At 45.9% G+C, this 15,002-nt stretch overlaps 1 protein-coding gene across 5 annotated transcripts in view; it reads right to left on the minus strand.

The window, feature by feature from the left end:
• Positions 1–15,002, minus strand: part of Shisal2a (shisa like 2A) — a 19,018-nt gene continuing 4,016 nt past the window's right edge. The window contains exons 3-5 of one of the 5 annotated variants that reach the window (XR_003954986.1): positions 13,600–13,739; positions 9,582–9,721; positions 1–276 (exon numbers count right to left, since the gene is read on the minus strand). Coding sequence is in view for 3 of the 5 variants with exons in the window: in NM_001099303.2 (NP_001092773.1) it covers positions 29–276; positions 9,582–9,721 (388 nt within the window). In the remaining 2 variants the exon portion in view is untranslated. Of the gene's footprint in view, positions 277–9,581; positions 9,722–13,599; positions 13,740–13,786; positions 14,054–14,271; positions 14,371–15,002 lie in introns of those variants that run through there. The other 4 variants (XR_001784163.2, NM_001099303.2, XM_017320324.2 and 1 more) reach the window with 4 other exon arrangements.

Here is a 15,002-nt window from a genome sequence, read left to right on the forward strand (position 1 = left end):
TAATGATGCAAAGACTTTTATTGGATGTTTATGGGACTGGTCCGTGTGGGCCAGGGGTGGGGACAGAGATCTCGTCAGGACTGCCTGGAATGTTGCTAGCAGTCACTGTGGCCATGAACTGGTTCTGGGGGAGACATGTGGGGCTCACGGTCTGCTTCTTGTTGCTTTCCAGATGTGTGTTCGAGGATGAACTCTGCCGGGGAGAGCTTACCCCTGGTACCTCCATCGGGATTGCTGTGTTCAAACCATGGTGGTCAGGTGACATCTCCTTGGAGCCTGAAAAACAGCAATCTGAGGTAGCTTCCTCCTGCAGCCTTTTCTCCCCCACCATTGCCACACCCATGGCCAATTTCTCTGTTGATTTCCTAAGTACCCCACTGTGTTCATGGTTTTCCTACAACAAATATTTGTTAACAATATACCGTATCACACAGTAGGAACTGCCCATGTTTCTCTTGAGCAGGGGAGGTGATTGCTAGGAGAGAAAGAGCTGACCTTCACCACATCTCTAGGAGGGTTAAAAAGCCATTAAAAAACTACAAGTAAAAAAAAACCCCCCAAAAAAACAAAAAAAAACCTACAAGTCCATTTCTAGATGAAGACACAGGCTGGCTACATGGTCAACATGCAGAGGAGCTATGCCTGTGTGTAAAACTTCTGCTGTTCTCTGCTGTAAGAACAGAGTCTGGGAGCTGGAGACGCGGGAGAGCTGGCTCAGCAGCTAAGAGCACTTGATGTCTTGTAGAGGCCCTGGGTTTGATCCCTAGCATCCCTATGGTGGCTCATAGCTGTTTGTAACTCCATTTCCAGGGGATCCAATGCCTTCTTCTGACCTCTGTGGCACCAGACATGCATGCGGCGAAGAGATAAACACATAGGCAAAACACTTATACACATAAAATAAAATGATAAAGCTGAAAGAGAACAGATTGTAGCTGTGTGTGATACACAGCCCTGTAATCCAATCCCAAAAACCTGGGGAGCAGAAACTTAAGGGCCCCAAGAAGTGTGTGGCTACCCTGAGCTACAAAGTGAGATCTTAACTCAAAAATCAAACCAAATCAACCCAAACAAACAACCCAATACAAAGATTCTTGTATTCTCCTCGACTCTCCTTCATCTTCTATCTGAGCTAGGAAGGAAGCTTGCTTGGCCTTTGATCCTCAACCCATTTTCCCTCCCCCTCCCCCTCCCCTCCCCTCCCCCTCCCCTCCCCCTCTCCCTCTCCCTCTCTCTGTCACTGCATCCCATGACCATGGGATGAATGACGTTTGAATCCTATGTTCACTTGGGCAGTGGTGGTGCACACCTTTAATCCCAGCAACTAGGAGGCAGAGGCAGGTAGGTGTCTGAATTCAAGGTCAGTGAAACCCTCTAAAAAAACCCAAATCCATATTCTCTGACACAGGTGCATTTGACACAATTGAGCATCCTTTAAAATATTAAATGTTTAAGCCAGAACGCCATTGGCTCTTACACCTTCTCTCCTAAGCTCTTCATGGTTGCTGCTGGTCTCACCAGATTCTGCTACACCCACCCCAAAGCTACTGCCTTCTTCAGGCTTTCACTTCTGCTCAGACCAACTGCAACAGCCTCCAGCTGGGCTCCTCAGCTCTGTGCCCTCAGCAGTCACCAGAGGAGGCAGTCATCAAAGGTCAAGTGAGTCCATGCGTGAGCTGACCTTTGAAAGCTTCCCGTGTCTGTCTGATCTGTGACCCCGGGGTGGCTGCCAAGGCTTTCCACGGACTGGCCCATAGCCCATCTTTGCTCAGCTTCCTTATGATCAGTCTCCCCTCAAGAACTCTGCTTTTCCACACCAAAATTCTCTCCAGTTCCCAAGTGGGACCATTCCTTTAAGTTTTCGAGCCTTCTTTGGGTTTACAAGTATAAACCATCACACACAGATTTTGGTTTGAAGATGGGAGGTCAGAAAAAGGAGTTAAGAGTTTTGGAATTAAATTACAGACGGTTCTGAGCCACCATGTTGGTGACCCAGGGTCCTCTGGAAGAGGAACCAGTGCTCCAGACTGCTGAGTCAGTGTTCCAGCTACTAAAAAAACATTCCTTTTTTTTTTTTTTTAAAGAAAAATAACAGGACCGGTGAGATGACTCTGTAGGTAAGAGCGCTTGCTGTGCGGTTCAGCAAGTAGAACTGAGTTTGGATCCCCAGAATTCATGTAAAAAGAGAAAAAAGCTGGGTGTCGCCAGATGTGCACACATCTATATCTGCATCCCAAGTTGTTGGAGGTGGAAACAGGAGGATTGCTGGGACTTGCTGCTCAGTCAGCCTAGCTTTAAAAAAAAAAAAAAAAAAAAAAGCAACAAGTTCCAGGTTTCAAGAGATCCTGTCTGAGGAAAACGGACAGAGAGTGATAGGGTAGGATGCCCAGTGTCCTCCTCTGTCCTCCACATGTGCCTGTGCCCCACAAATGTGCACATGTACTACTACGTACACATATCACTCACAGACAAAGAAATAATAATAGATTAATTAAGATGAGAGCTACTTAGGGCTGAGGATGTAGCTCAGTGGTAGAGCACACATTTAGCATATGCAGGACTGTAGGTTCAATCCCCAGCACAAATAAAAGGGCTGTGGGGTGTTAATTGACAATGCCATGTATTTCAGACTAACCAGGAGCCATGTGAACATCTCTAATTTTTTTCCCTACTTTACAGATTAGATTAGGGCCCAGAGAACAGTTTGTTTAATAGGAAACCATGAGACATTGTACTGAGACTGCCATCTTCCAGGCACCCGCAGAGATGACAATCACCAGGGAAAGGGGCGGGGCACCTGGCATGTGTTCGCCACACAGAAAGCCTGGGGCTGTCCTTTGACCCTGTGGATATGAATCTGCAATTAAGGTAACATTGTGACATCAAAGAAATGGGTGGTTCCAAAAAGGAGTGCCCTACAGATAATACCAGGGCCAAACTGGAAGTTTCTACAGTGTTACTCAGGATGCTGTGGTTGAACACGGGAAGCATTGTAAGGGCCAACAAAGCATTCTGAATGAAGAAGGGAAATGATCAGAAAAAGAAGGAAACCCAAGAGAAAGGTGCCTGGGTTCAACTGAAGAGCCAGTTAATTCCACATCTCTTCCAGTCATCGAAGGGAAGGCTAAACTGCCAGGGTCGGTTCCCTATGAATTCATGGCTTAGTGGGTATTAAAAATAATAATAAAAGGTCTCTAAATGGCAAAAAACAAAAACAAAAAGCAAAACAACAACAACAACAAAACCAAAGGTCTGCAGAATGGTTCAGCAGTTACGAGTACTTGCTCCTGTTCTAGAGGACAGAGTTAGGTTCTCAGCACCCACCTCGGGCATCTGACAAGGGTGCATAACTCCGGCTGTAGGGGAATTCCATGCCCCCTCTGGCTGCCATAGGCCCTATATCCATAGGCACAAACCCACACACAGACACACTACTATAGACATAACTAAAAGACAATTTAAAAAACACAAGTAAATAAATAAGCAATAAACAGACATAAAATCAGAGGAAGCCTGCCATGAGAACAGAAAACCAATATTAAATCCAGAGCACCTTTCCAACTTTCTCTAAAGACCTCTGTCGTCAGACCTTGCTCCCCGGAGTCCGCAGTCTGAACTTGGGATGAGCCTGGGGTAACCAGCTTAGAGCAGGTTCTTCCCTGCTTGGAGATGAGTCAAAACTAGCTCATCCATCAGTGACACCTGTGACTAACACTGTGATTCACAGGTGTCACTACAAGTGTGCTTAATAAGAAGCTGTGGGATCTAGAGTGACTGAGCCTCTAAAAGGTGGTGTGGGATGGGAGTGGGTGGTGACGGAAACCACCATGAAGTGTGGGCAGCTTTGTTGAGAAATGTCTGTGGCCTGAAAGGCCAAGACCCAACCAGACCACAAGCTAGCCTGGGGACTTGAGTGCATGACTGCTCCTCTCTGGGTTTCAGCATCCCTCCTGTATGCCAAGAGCATGGGAGGGAACTGATATCCGGATCCCTGGGGTTCCGGATCTAGAGAATGGGCAATTAACAACCTCCTTCCAGAGGAAAAATGAAAGCTCGTTTAATTTTGATTTCTCTGGTCTCATTAACCAGGCATGGGTTGGGACACCATTTCTGTTCTCACTTCACTTGTATGGACTCAAAACAGAGTAGAAAACAGCCACCTGCCAGAGAAGTGGAGCCAGTTAAGTGCTTGAAGTCCCCAGCACAGGCAGAACACCACAGCAGGACCTCAGCCACCCTTCCGATCTAGCTGGTTTCTCACATAGAACTCTGCTAAGGAAGTTACTGGGGCTGTATGGGAGATTGTCTCTGAGAGACAGTGCGGCTTTGCACATGTGAGGCCTTGCATTAGATCCCCAGCACAGGGAGGCATGGAAAGAAGGAAGGGAGGGGAGGGAAGAGGAAAAGATTTTGTCTCTGTTGCCTGTCAGGTTTGGCAGATGGATGGGGACAGGGAATGCAGGGTGGGGTGGGGTGAGGGTACCGGAAGGAAACTGTGTCCAAAGTGGGTTTCTCCTAGTCACTTGTCAAGGCACCTGTCACACCACTCTTGCTCCACCATTCAGAGAGATAAGGACAGAAGAGAGAGAGAGAGAGAGACATACACACACGTACACACACACTCCCTCACAGTGCAGTGATTCTACTCTAAAGCCTGGGAGATCTGGTTGGCATTCCAAACACACTCAAGCTCACTATCTGTGAGGACTCGGTCACATCCCCTGCCAACTCTTGCTCTTTTTCTCCTGTAAAATGGGAGCCATGATCTGTCCTGTCTTCCTGAAGAGCAAGACAGCAAAGCAAATGGAAGCGGGAGTCTATAAAGGGGGAAATATCTGGTAAATACAAAACAGTGGGCTCACAGGTCATCTCAGCTGATTCTAGCCCAACGCAGTGGGGTCCAGAGGGAAGGAAAGGGCAGCACAACGAAGACTGCGAGACGAGAGCTATAACAGACAGAGAAGCAGAAGCAAGCATCTAGTAAAAGATCAGCGGACACACTTTCCATCTTCAAAAACTAAGAAACAAAAAGCAAGAGCACGTGCTATTCCAAACCCCAGTGACGAAATAACTTGGATGGTGGCTGGGCACCAAGAAGCAGGAAGGTGGCATCCATCTACATGATCAAGGATGAGCTATGTGACTCTAAGCCAGAAAGGCTGGATGGGGGCAAGGAAGCCCAGGGAGACCTGGAGAAGCCACAGTCCAGGCTTGATGGCATGAAAGAGAGCAGGACTTGAGAGACAGACAGACAGACAGACAGACACTTTGGAATCTCAGGACCCTTGGGTCTCATCCTGCATCTCTGAGACCTGGCCGCCACAGCTGTGCATGAGTGATGCTAACCTCACTGGGGCAGTTAGGAAGATTGGTACAGGAGCATCTTCTAAGAGTATATGGTACAGGAGAAGGGTTTCCCTTTCGCAGCAACAGGAGTTGAGATAGAGCTGATGAGTCACTCACTAGATGACTTTGAACCTCAGTTTCCTCATCTGTACAATGAAAGTATCATAACTGTCCCTGCCCAGTTACCATGAGAAAAAAGAAAAAAAAAAAAAAAAAAAGGACTACCATGATAGTCCACTCAGGGAGGATTTGTCCCTGTAATGCCAGCACGGCCCTTTAGCATGCCAGCTGTCAGTTTAGCTTGTACAGATAAACTTTTAGTTGGTTTCCTCTGTGACAGGCTGTCCTGGTACTTCTCAAGGACAGATCATCTGTAGACATAGAACTACTGCATTACAGGACATACATGTTTTTAGTGAAAGGAGGAATTGCCACATTGCTCTACAAAGTAGTGTAAGCAATTGTACTCCTGCCATCAGTATGTGATATTATCCACTTCCCTCCAGCTTTTGAGCTATTAATTTAACTCATTTCTGATTTTTTTGTCAATGTCCTTTTTATTTATTTGAAGATTTATTTCTTTCTTTCTTTCTTTCTTTCTTTCTTTCCTTCCTTCCTTCCTTCCTTCCTTCCTTCCTTCCTTCCTTTCTTTCTTCCTTTCTTTCTTTCTTTCTTTCTTTCTTTCTTTCTTTCTTTCTTTCTTTCTTTCTTTCTTTCTTTCTTTCTTTCAAGTGTATGTTAGTTTGCTTGTATATATGTTGGTGCACTATGTGTGCATAGCACCCTCCTAGGGTGTCAGATGCCCTGGAGCTAGAGGTGGTTGTAAGGTGCCAGGTGGGTGCTGGGTATTGAATCTGAGTCCTCTGGAAATGCTTAGCCATCTCTTAACTGTGAATCCATCTCTCCAGCACCAGTGTCCCTTAAAAAAAAAAAGATAAAGCCAGGTGTGGTGGCGCACGCCTTTAATCCCAGCACTCAGGAGGCAGAGGCAGGCGGATTTCTGAGTTCCAGGCCAGCCTGGTCTACAGAGTGAGTTCCAGGACAGCCAGGGCTATACAGAGAAACCCTGTCTTGAAAAAAAATCATTCCTTTCTTCAAAATAATAATAATAAATAATAACAATAATGATAATAATTTCATTGTGTGTGAGTACATGAGCCATGGTGTAAGTGGAGCTCAGACACAGTTCTCTGGAGTCAGTTCTCGCCTATCTTTATGTGGGTCCCAGGGATTGAACTCTCTTGTCAGGCTTCTCAGCAAGACCTGAGCATCTCACCAGTCCGAAGGGTCTAAATTCTTAAGTTGCATTATCCTGATATTGAGGCTGATACTCTTTCCTTTTGCAGTGTGAATTTTGTTGTTGTGGCTCTTTGTTTCTTTGAGATAGTCTTATGGCCTCAAACTTGATATGTAACCAAGGGCAACAGTAAGTTATTGATCCTCCTATTTCTGTTTCTCAAGGGAAGGTATTATAGGCTTGCACTACCACACCAGGCTTGTGCTGGGCTTTTATGTTGTTATTGTTACACTTTTCTGACCTGTTTAAAGATGTGTTTCTATATTCTGGCTATCAGTCCCATCTTCTTTTACATGCAGTTAGTCCTGCATATACACAGAAGTTATGTAGTTGTGTGCTATAACCTTACTATAAGCACTGAGTTAGCAAACACTAAAACATTGCCAGGCTTGGGGGTAATGTGGGGTTGGAGGAAGGAGGCTCAGGAGCTCAAGGTCATGTGACATATGTTGTTGTTTAATGGCTGTTGGCTTGGCTGCAGAGTGAGTTCTTTCCAGGGAGAATATAAGATGAGGGTTCTGTGTGCCTTTGGCCATGATATATTTTTCAAACCATCAACACCTAACTTTGGTTTTATGTGCTATTGATTAAAGACAACTGATTTAATATATCCTTCTTTTAAAAATGTTTATTTTTATGTTTATGTGTGTTTTGCCTGTTTGTATGTCTGTGTACCATGTACATGCCGGATGTTCTAGGAGACCAGAAGAAGGTATCAAATCCTCTGGCACTGAAGTTATAGACAGTTGTGAACTGCCATGTAGGTGTTGGGAAATCCAACCCAGGTCCTCTGGAAGAGCAGCCACCTCTCCAGTTCCATGATTTTTATATATATTTTTGGTTTATTAACATTGAATCATACCCAATGCCCTGTAACACATGTGTAGACACTTAGCACCCTATGTTCTTCACAAAGTATAGCATGGTCTTTTAATGCTTGGGGGCATTAGACATCACTGCAGAACTGTATCCGGAGGCATTTCAATGGGGACTCTATCCCTGAACCTCACAAACAAGGAGCAAAATGGTTCTACACAGACACAAAGAGGAAACATGCTTACAGAGTACAGCTTTGATTGACAGTATCTGGGAGCATTCACCCCTCAGATTTTTGTCACGCTACACGCTCAATCTGTAATAACCTCATACGTACTTCAAATATTGATTTTGAGGTTACAAATACATTTTAGCAAGTAGGTAAGTTAAGAATATATGACCTGAGAATAGGGTGGACTATGAGAATAGATGTTTCCACATGTGTTCGCACACAGGCAAAACCCCACACCACGTGTGCAGGCATGAACACATACATACAAAATATTTGTAGCCTCTCCTTGTTTCTAAACTTCATATATAATGTCTTGTATCGTTTTGTTTGTTTTTTTGTTTTTTCGAGACAGGTAGCCCTGGTTGTCCTGGGACTCACTTTGTAGACCAGACGTTTGTATTTGATTTAGGCAAAGTTGTCAATTTGTTCTTCTGCTCAGTTTTGCTTCCTATTCCTGACTCCACAGGCAGCCAGATGAACCTTTCCACTCTCAAGCGTCTTCAGGATCCTAGAAGGGCTGGTGCTTGTTGCCTTTGTAAGTTAGGAAATGAATCTCTTACAAACAGCACTCCGCCCTCTCCATCTCCTGCCGAGGTATTACCCACCAACCCTTCTACCTGCCTGATGCTGTCTTTTGAGTACCCCTCCTACCTTCCTGGCCCTGTTCCCTAAGAGTGCACCCCCAAGAGTGACCCTGCTACTCATTCAGTCCTGGCTGCACCTCTCCCTATCGTCTGCCCCATCCTGCCTTCCCTCCTCCGTTGGCCTCATCAACACTGATAGAAGTGGATGCATAACGGTATCAGGCAGTGTTGCACTCACACGCTTGCACAAGCAGTGGGCAGAAGAGTGCAGCTCTGGGAGGAGAGGCACGGCCTGGGCCTCATTTCCCCTGTCAGCCATGACTCCATGACTCTGTGAGGGAGCTTCCAGCCCTTGTTCCACCTTGATTCTCTCAACTGTGAGGTGCAGACAACACCCACCCTGGCTGCTGTTCACTCAACGGTACTGAGAACTCTTTGACCAACATCAACTTGGATCTTCAACAGTTCCTTGTCAGAGGTTATAAAGTGTTCCGTTGGGACTTAGGAAAAGGTAACACTCCCTTTTTGGTTCCCTCTGAGGTTCTCAATGGCCCATGTGAATGAAGGGATGAGTACAGCAGGTTATGAAGAACAAAGTACTGTTTTCAGCTTCTGACCAAATGTTGATTTTTGAGAAACAGCAAGTGTGTCTTATTAGCTCTGTTTTGTTTTGGGATAATATGAAAATCAGTTTACACTCCCTAAGGCTAGGATGAAAACACAGTCTTAGAAAAGCCATCCATACTTAATCTTTGTGTGAGACTGCTGATGACTTTAGAGACTCTGATAAAGATCTGATAAGAGTCTCTTGAAGGTCACCTGAAGGGCACGTGAGGGGTCAGAAATGTCCAGCTCACAGACTTCCTGAGAAGTGTGAATGTTCCAGAATACTCAGAAGGTGAATGCTCTAGTCTCATTTTTTCCTCTCCTTTCTTTTCTTTCTTCCTTTGTTTTTGTTTCTTTGTCTTTTCTTTCTCTTTCTTTTTCCTCCCTTGAGACAGGATCTCACTATGTAGACCAGGCTGGCTCAGTCTCACAGAGATCTGACTACTTCTCGGGGGTGGGGGGACCGCTGCCCCCAAAGAGCTGGGATTGAAAGTGTGCTCATTCAGGTGACTCTCTGTGAGTTTCAGGACAGCCAGGGCTACACAGAGAAACCCTGTTTTGAAAAACAAACAAACAAACAAACAAACACAAGATGCTCTCCCACACCTGGCCATCCAGAACCCAGTTCTAATTCTCTCTCTCCCACAAGGGAAGGTTTGAGCTTGTCCCTTACAAGGACATCTTGTTGCTTCTTTCTTACCTGTTGTCTGCAAGCTTAAGCCGGGGTCCAGCTTGGTCTGAGGCTTTGAGCTGATGAACAGGTAACAGAGCACACAGGCAGTGATGAGGAAGGCCAGAAGGACCACTGCTGCCGTGGACAGGCCCACGAGCGCTCCGATGCTGGAGACAGAAGAGAACAGTGAGCCGAGTGCTGGGCTTAGGGAGGCAGCATGCTACCCAAGTGTGAGTGGTAGGACCCAGCTCCAATTTTCCCCCTAGTGTAGCTCACTGAGGAATATCAGTGGGGGTCATCTTCTGGTGTCTATGTGTATGTGACCCCCCCATTCCAACAATTACATGCGCACACACAAACACATACACATGTATAAATATATTCTCACAAGAATATAAAGTGAAAATAGCAATGCATTACTAGACACAAAGCTCAGCCCAAACTTAACTAAACATATATAAACATAAGGTTGGAGGCAAATATTGCAAACTATTATCAAGCTGCCTCTAGGTGTAATCTAGGCTGTAGATGTCCTGGCCACATCCCCTTGGGTCCTATCCTTGTGGAATATTCAGTGCAGGGTTTCAGTTGCCAGCATCTCTTTGCCTGTGGACTTTCTTAGATCTAGAACAAAACTCAGTCTGCTCATTGAACAGGTCAGAAGCATAGGATAATTAGTGCTTCCCTTCCTTGACCAGCCCACAACCACAGTGGTAATCATGTATCTAGCTCTGGTGGAAGAACTCTGGGGTATACATTGTATGCTGACCGGCAGAGGCTCAGCGCTGGTTACCTCGGTGTGACTTGCTTGTAGCATAACTATTCTTGCTGTTTTTTTCTGTCTCGTTTTCCCACCATCTACCAATGTTTTCTGGGATCACTTTCCATAAAGACTACTCAGTCGGGTGTAATGGCACATGCCTTTAATCCCAGGCAGAGACAGGGGAAGCTCTGATTTCAAGGCCAGCCTGGTCTACATAGTAAGTTCTACAATAGCCAGGGCTGCATAGAGAGACCCTGTCTAAGAAACTAAACAAACACCAAAAGGCTATTTGCCATCAGCTCTTCATCTTAGAGCACAAACACTCCAGCTCCCCTTTCTTAATCCTTTGTTTCTTTCGTCCTTCCCCACATTTTCCATATTGAGTATGTGTTTTTTTTTGTTTTTTTTTGTTTTTAGCTCCTGTCAATACTTGAACAGTTATCTTGGGCCAGGGAGATAGCTCATTTGGTGAAGTGCTTGTTCGACTTGCAAGACTAAGGACTCATAATCAATACTCAGAAGAGGTGCTCACGTGATGTACCCCAAGCACTGCAGAGATGGAGACAGGAGAATCCCTGGGGCCCACTAAGCCAGCCAGTCTAGCAGAACTGGTGACCTCAAGGCTAATGAGAGGGAGACCTTGCCTTAAAGGAACTGGTTGGTGTTCTGGAGAATCACATGTGAGGTTGACTGCTGGCACATTCATATGCCTCCGTGTATACATGTCTACACACACACACACACACATTTTAAAAAAAACCCACAATAGTTTTCTCATTTGAGATCACTTATTGTTCGACAGCTGGTTGACCCATGTACAGATACGGAAGTCACTCTTTGTGAGAGCCATTTACCTGCACCAGGATGGGAATGTAGCCTCTAAAGGAGAACTTTTGTGGAATGTGGAGAAGACTGGAGGATGTGTTCCACACTAGAAGTGAATTAGGGTGCAAATGCTAACTCAGAAGTGCAACATCCCTGGACCATGTCTGTCTGAGGACTGAGGATTCAGCATAGGAAAGACAGCACTCTGAGAGGAAAAGCCTTATTTCAGTACCAGATGGACTTAAAATGATCAGAGCTGTCTGCTGGGGAGGCACTGCCTGCAGAAGAGGTAGTTTCCTCTTGAGGAGAGATTAGCACAGGACAGAGAGGTGCCTTTCCATGGCATCAAGAGTCCTGCTCTGCACAGAAACCAAACTAGAGGCCTCTGCACTTAGGAGATTTCTCTGTGCTGGCTCTGAGAGACAAAGACCCACTGCGACCCCGAGAAAGCCTCAAGCGGCACTAGGGCTTCCAGAGCAGTCTCTTTCCAAAGTTTGAAACCTGATTCTGCCATACAGAAAGGGAAACATCCTCTTGTTTTTCTGATCCTCATTTGTGAAGGTGCCCATCTCACCGGGTGGCCGAATGAGTCCAGAAAGAGGGTGTTTGCAGTACCTGACTACCAGCTCTGCCCTTCAGTCTCACCAGGTGGCCCACAAGGGTGCAGTGTCCCTGGTACCTGACCACCAACTCTGACCTTCACTGAGGCTACTGCCTTCTGGCTCACATCCTGGCAGTAAGAAGACAGAAGGAGGTTTTGGCAACTGGGCCAGATGGCACTTACAGCAGCCGCTTCTCCATGGGGTGTCTTCTCAGTCTGAGATGGTTGGCTTTTAAAGATGGCTTTCCCCCTCAAACACTCTCTCTTAAGGATACTGTGCTCATCTGGAGACTTATGCTTGCAAGAATGAGATTTCATGAAATAGGACCAAATGAAATTTGGAGAAAATAAGGTCTCCATACTGAGAGTTCAGAGCACACCAATCAGCCAGTTGCCCTAGGACCCTCTGCTCCATGCATTGCAATTATAAACCATGTTGTGTTAGAACCCAGGAAGTGTGCTGAGCCATTAAAAGCACTAGCTGCTCGGCCAGAGGACCAGCTTTCCGTCCCCAGCGCTCACATGACATTTCACAGCCTTTTGTTACTCCAGTAGCAGGGGATCAGTCACCCTCCTCCGACCTCTGCAGGAATTGTGTGCATTCGGAGCACAGGCATACATGCATGCACAGCACCCACACCCAACCACACCCCCACACAAAAGAACCCAGGAAGTCACTTCACATACTGTAATCTTCCAGCTACTTTTGGGGTCATGCTCATATAAGATCTGACCTTAGAGATCTCCCTATTCAACCCTCCATTAAAACCTGTTTAAGCCACTAATGCATTCCACAGGGAGGTTTCCAAGGCAACGGGAAGAGTCACAAGAAGTGAGTAGATAAGAGAGTGATGAAAGAGGAAGAGCTGACCAGCTGGGGGTGGGAGACACAGGGAGTTACTCATCTTTGCATCATAAGGGCCAGCACAGCATCAGAAGACAATGGTGTCACTTTCTAGGGGAGAGAACTGAGAACATCAGCTGTAAGGAGCCAGGAAGTGTTCAGACAGATGTCAAACAGGACAAGCCTGGGTTTGAGATCAGACATGCCCAAGTTTCCATCTCAGCCCCGCCACTTCTCTCTGGGGTACACCCAGTAATAACGTAGCCTCTTAAGTCTTTCCATCTATAGAATGGAGAGATGGCTTAGGCTGTGTATGGGTGAAAGCCTGTAGCCTGCCCTAAGTCTCTCAATCTGGTCTGTGATAGGCTAGAAGGCCGAGGTCACTTCCAAGCTCTGAGCTTTTTGTCTCACACAGATGGAAAGGGGAACCCTTGTCCACTGAGCACCTACTCGATGGATGCACTGAAGACCTTCACACGCATCGGTCACCCCCTCCTTACACTGTCTTCTGTAAGTTGAGCATTAATTAACTCTTCACATTTTTAATTTATTTTTGTTTGTTTGTTTGTTTTTATTTTTATTTTTTCGAGACAGGGTCTCTCTGTATAGCCCTGGCTGTCCTGGAACTCACTCTGTAGACCAGGCTGGCCTCGAACTCAGAAATCCGCCTGCCTCTGCCTCCTGAGTGCTGGGATTAAAGGCATGCAGCACCACGCCCGCCTTTTTAATTTATTCTTTGAGACAGGATCTCATTGATCTCAAGGCTGGCCTGGAACTCACTACGTATCCCTGACTCCCTCAACATTACCCATAGTCTTAATGCCTCAAGTCTCACAAGGGCTGGGGTCACAAGTGTGAACCATCATGGGGTACCTATAATTGCCATTTTAAAATTAAGAAAAAAAAAGAGTCCATGAGATTTAACAACCTTTCCAATTCACAAGCAGGTAAAAGAGAGCCAAGGTTTGCACCATGTTCTGAACAGACAGTATCATCTTTCTTTAGCTCTTACCTCCATTCTAAACACACAGTGAGATGTCAACAGACACCGTACTGTTCACTTAGGTACAGCATCTGTCATTAAATCAGTGTTTCTCAACCTGTGGGTCACGAGCCCTTTGTAGGTCAAATGACCCTTTCATAACGGGTCACCTAAAACCACCAGAAAACACAGATATTTACATTATGATTCACAGCAGTAGCAAAAATTACACTTATGAAGAAACAATGAAGTAATTTTATGGTTGGGGGTCACCACAACATGAGGATCTGTACTAAAGAGTCGAAGTATTAGGGAGGCTGAGGGCCACTGCTCTAAAGAGACTAGGAGGTTGGAAATACACTCAGTCTTAGCGTACTTGTCTATAATATGCCCAAGGTCCTGGGTTGGCATTTCCAACAAGAAGGGAAAGTCCTCTTGCAGGGAATAATTGATTTCTGTGTCCTCAGTGCCTTGCACAAAGACCCTGTAGTCAAGATTGTAGTGAATGGGTAAATACATGGGAACAAACAAAAAATTAGCATGATTTCTTGGGTGTTTAGACACTTGCCAAATGTACAGGATATGATACCCTTGTCATTTGAAAATGTTTCGGAATTGCAGGTTGGACATCTTAGAAAAAGCCATTTTTGTAGTTGTAATTGGTGTATATCTAGTTGCTTTTGTCTCTTGTTTGGTGCTTACCTCTGCCTTAATCAGAAATGGAGACAATGATAGGTCATTTCCCTCTGGTAGATAAAGAGCCAGGAAGACCAGGAAAGCACACAGTCTTCTGCTCGTGTACTGTTAGGGACAAAAAACTCTCCATGGACCACCCCAGTTTTGCTGACACCTCTTACCCAGAGCAGGGGGAGGATCAGGCTCTACTTTCTGGATCCCTTTGGGGACTCAGAGGTATTAAGACCTACTGTCCTCCATCTCCATACTTAGGTTTCAGGATTGTCAGAGTTGGCCCAAGCAACCCAGTTTCTGAACGGCCAGGGAAAATGAAATATTTGCACCCAGACCCCACTATTAAAATGGTTGGAACTGGCCTCTGCTGTGGCATTATGCCACTGTGTCACACTGAACTTGCAGGAAGCCTTGACCCCCAGGTTTATGAGCATAGAGTACACCCCCAGGACTCAAGTATAAGTGTCCAGTAAAGAGAGTGAGAGGGAAGGGAAGGGCTGAGGCTGGGCTGAGATGGGGTTGGGTTGGAGCATCAGGTGAGGATGAAGGTTTGAGGTTGTGGTTTGGATGTAGGTCTAAAGCCAATTAAAGTCAAGTTGTGGGTAAACAGATGAGACGGTTTACAGGCAGGCTTGAGGAGGAGGCTGAGGCAGGTTAAGATTGCAGTAGTAATAGGGAATTCATAAAGCTGGGCTTGGGACTGTGCTGGTACCCGGAACAGCATCCAGAGCTCAGAGCCGCTG

Source organism: Mus musculus, chromosome 4, assembly GCF_000001635.26.
Source record: "Mus musculus strain C57BL/6J chromosome 4, GRCm38.p6 C57BL/6J".
NCBI classification, from domain to species: Eukaryota; Metazoa; Chordata; class Mammalia; order Rodentia; family Muridae; genus Mus; species Mus musculus.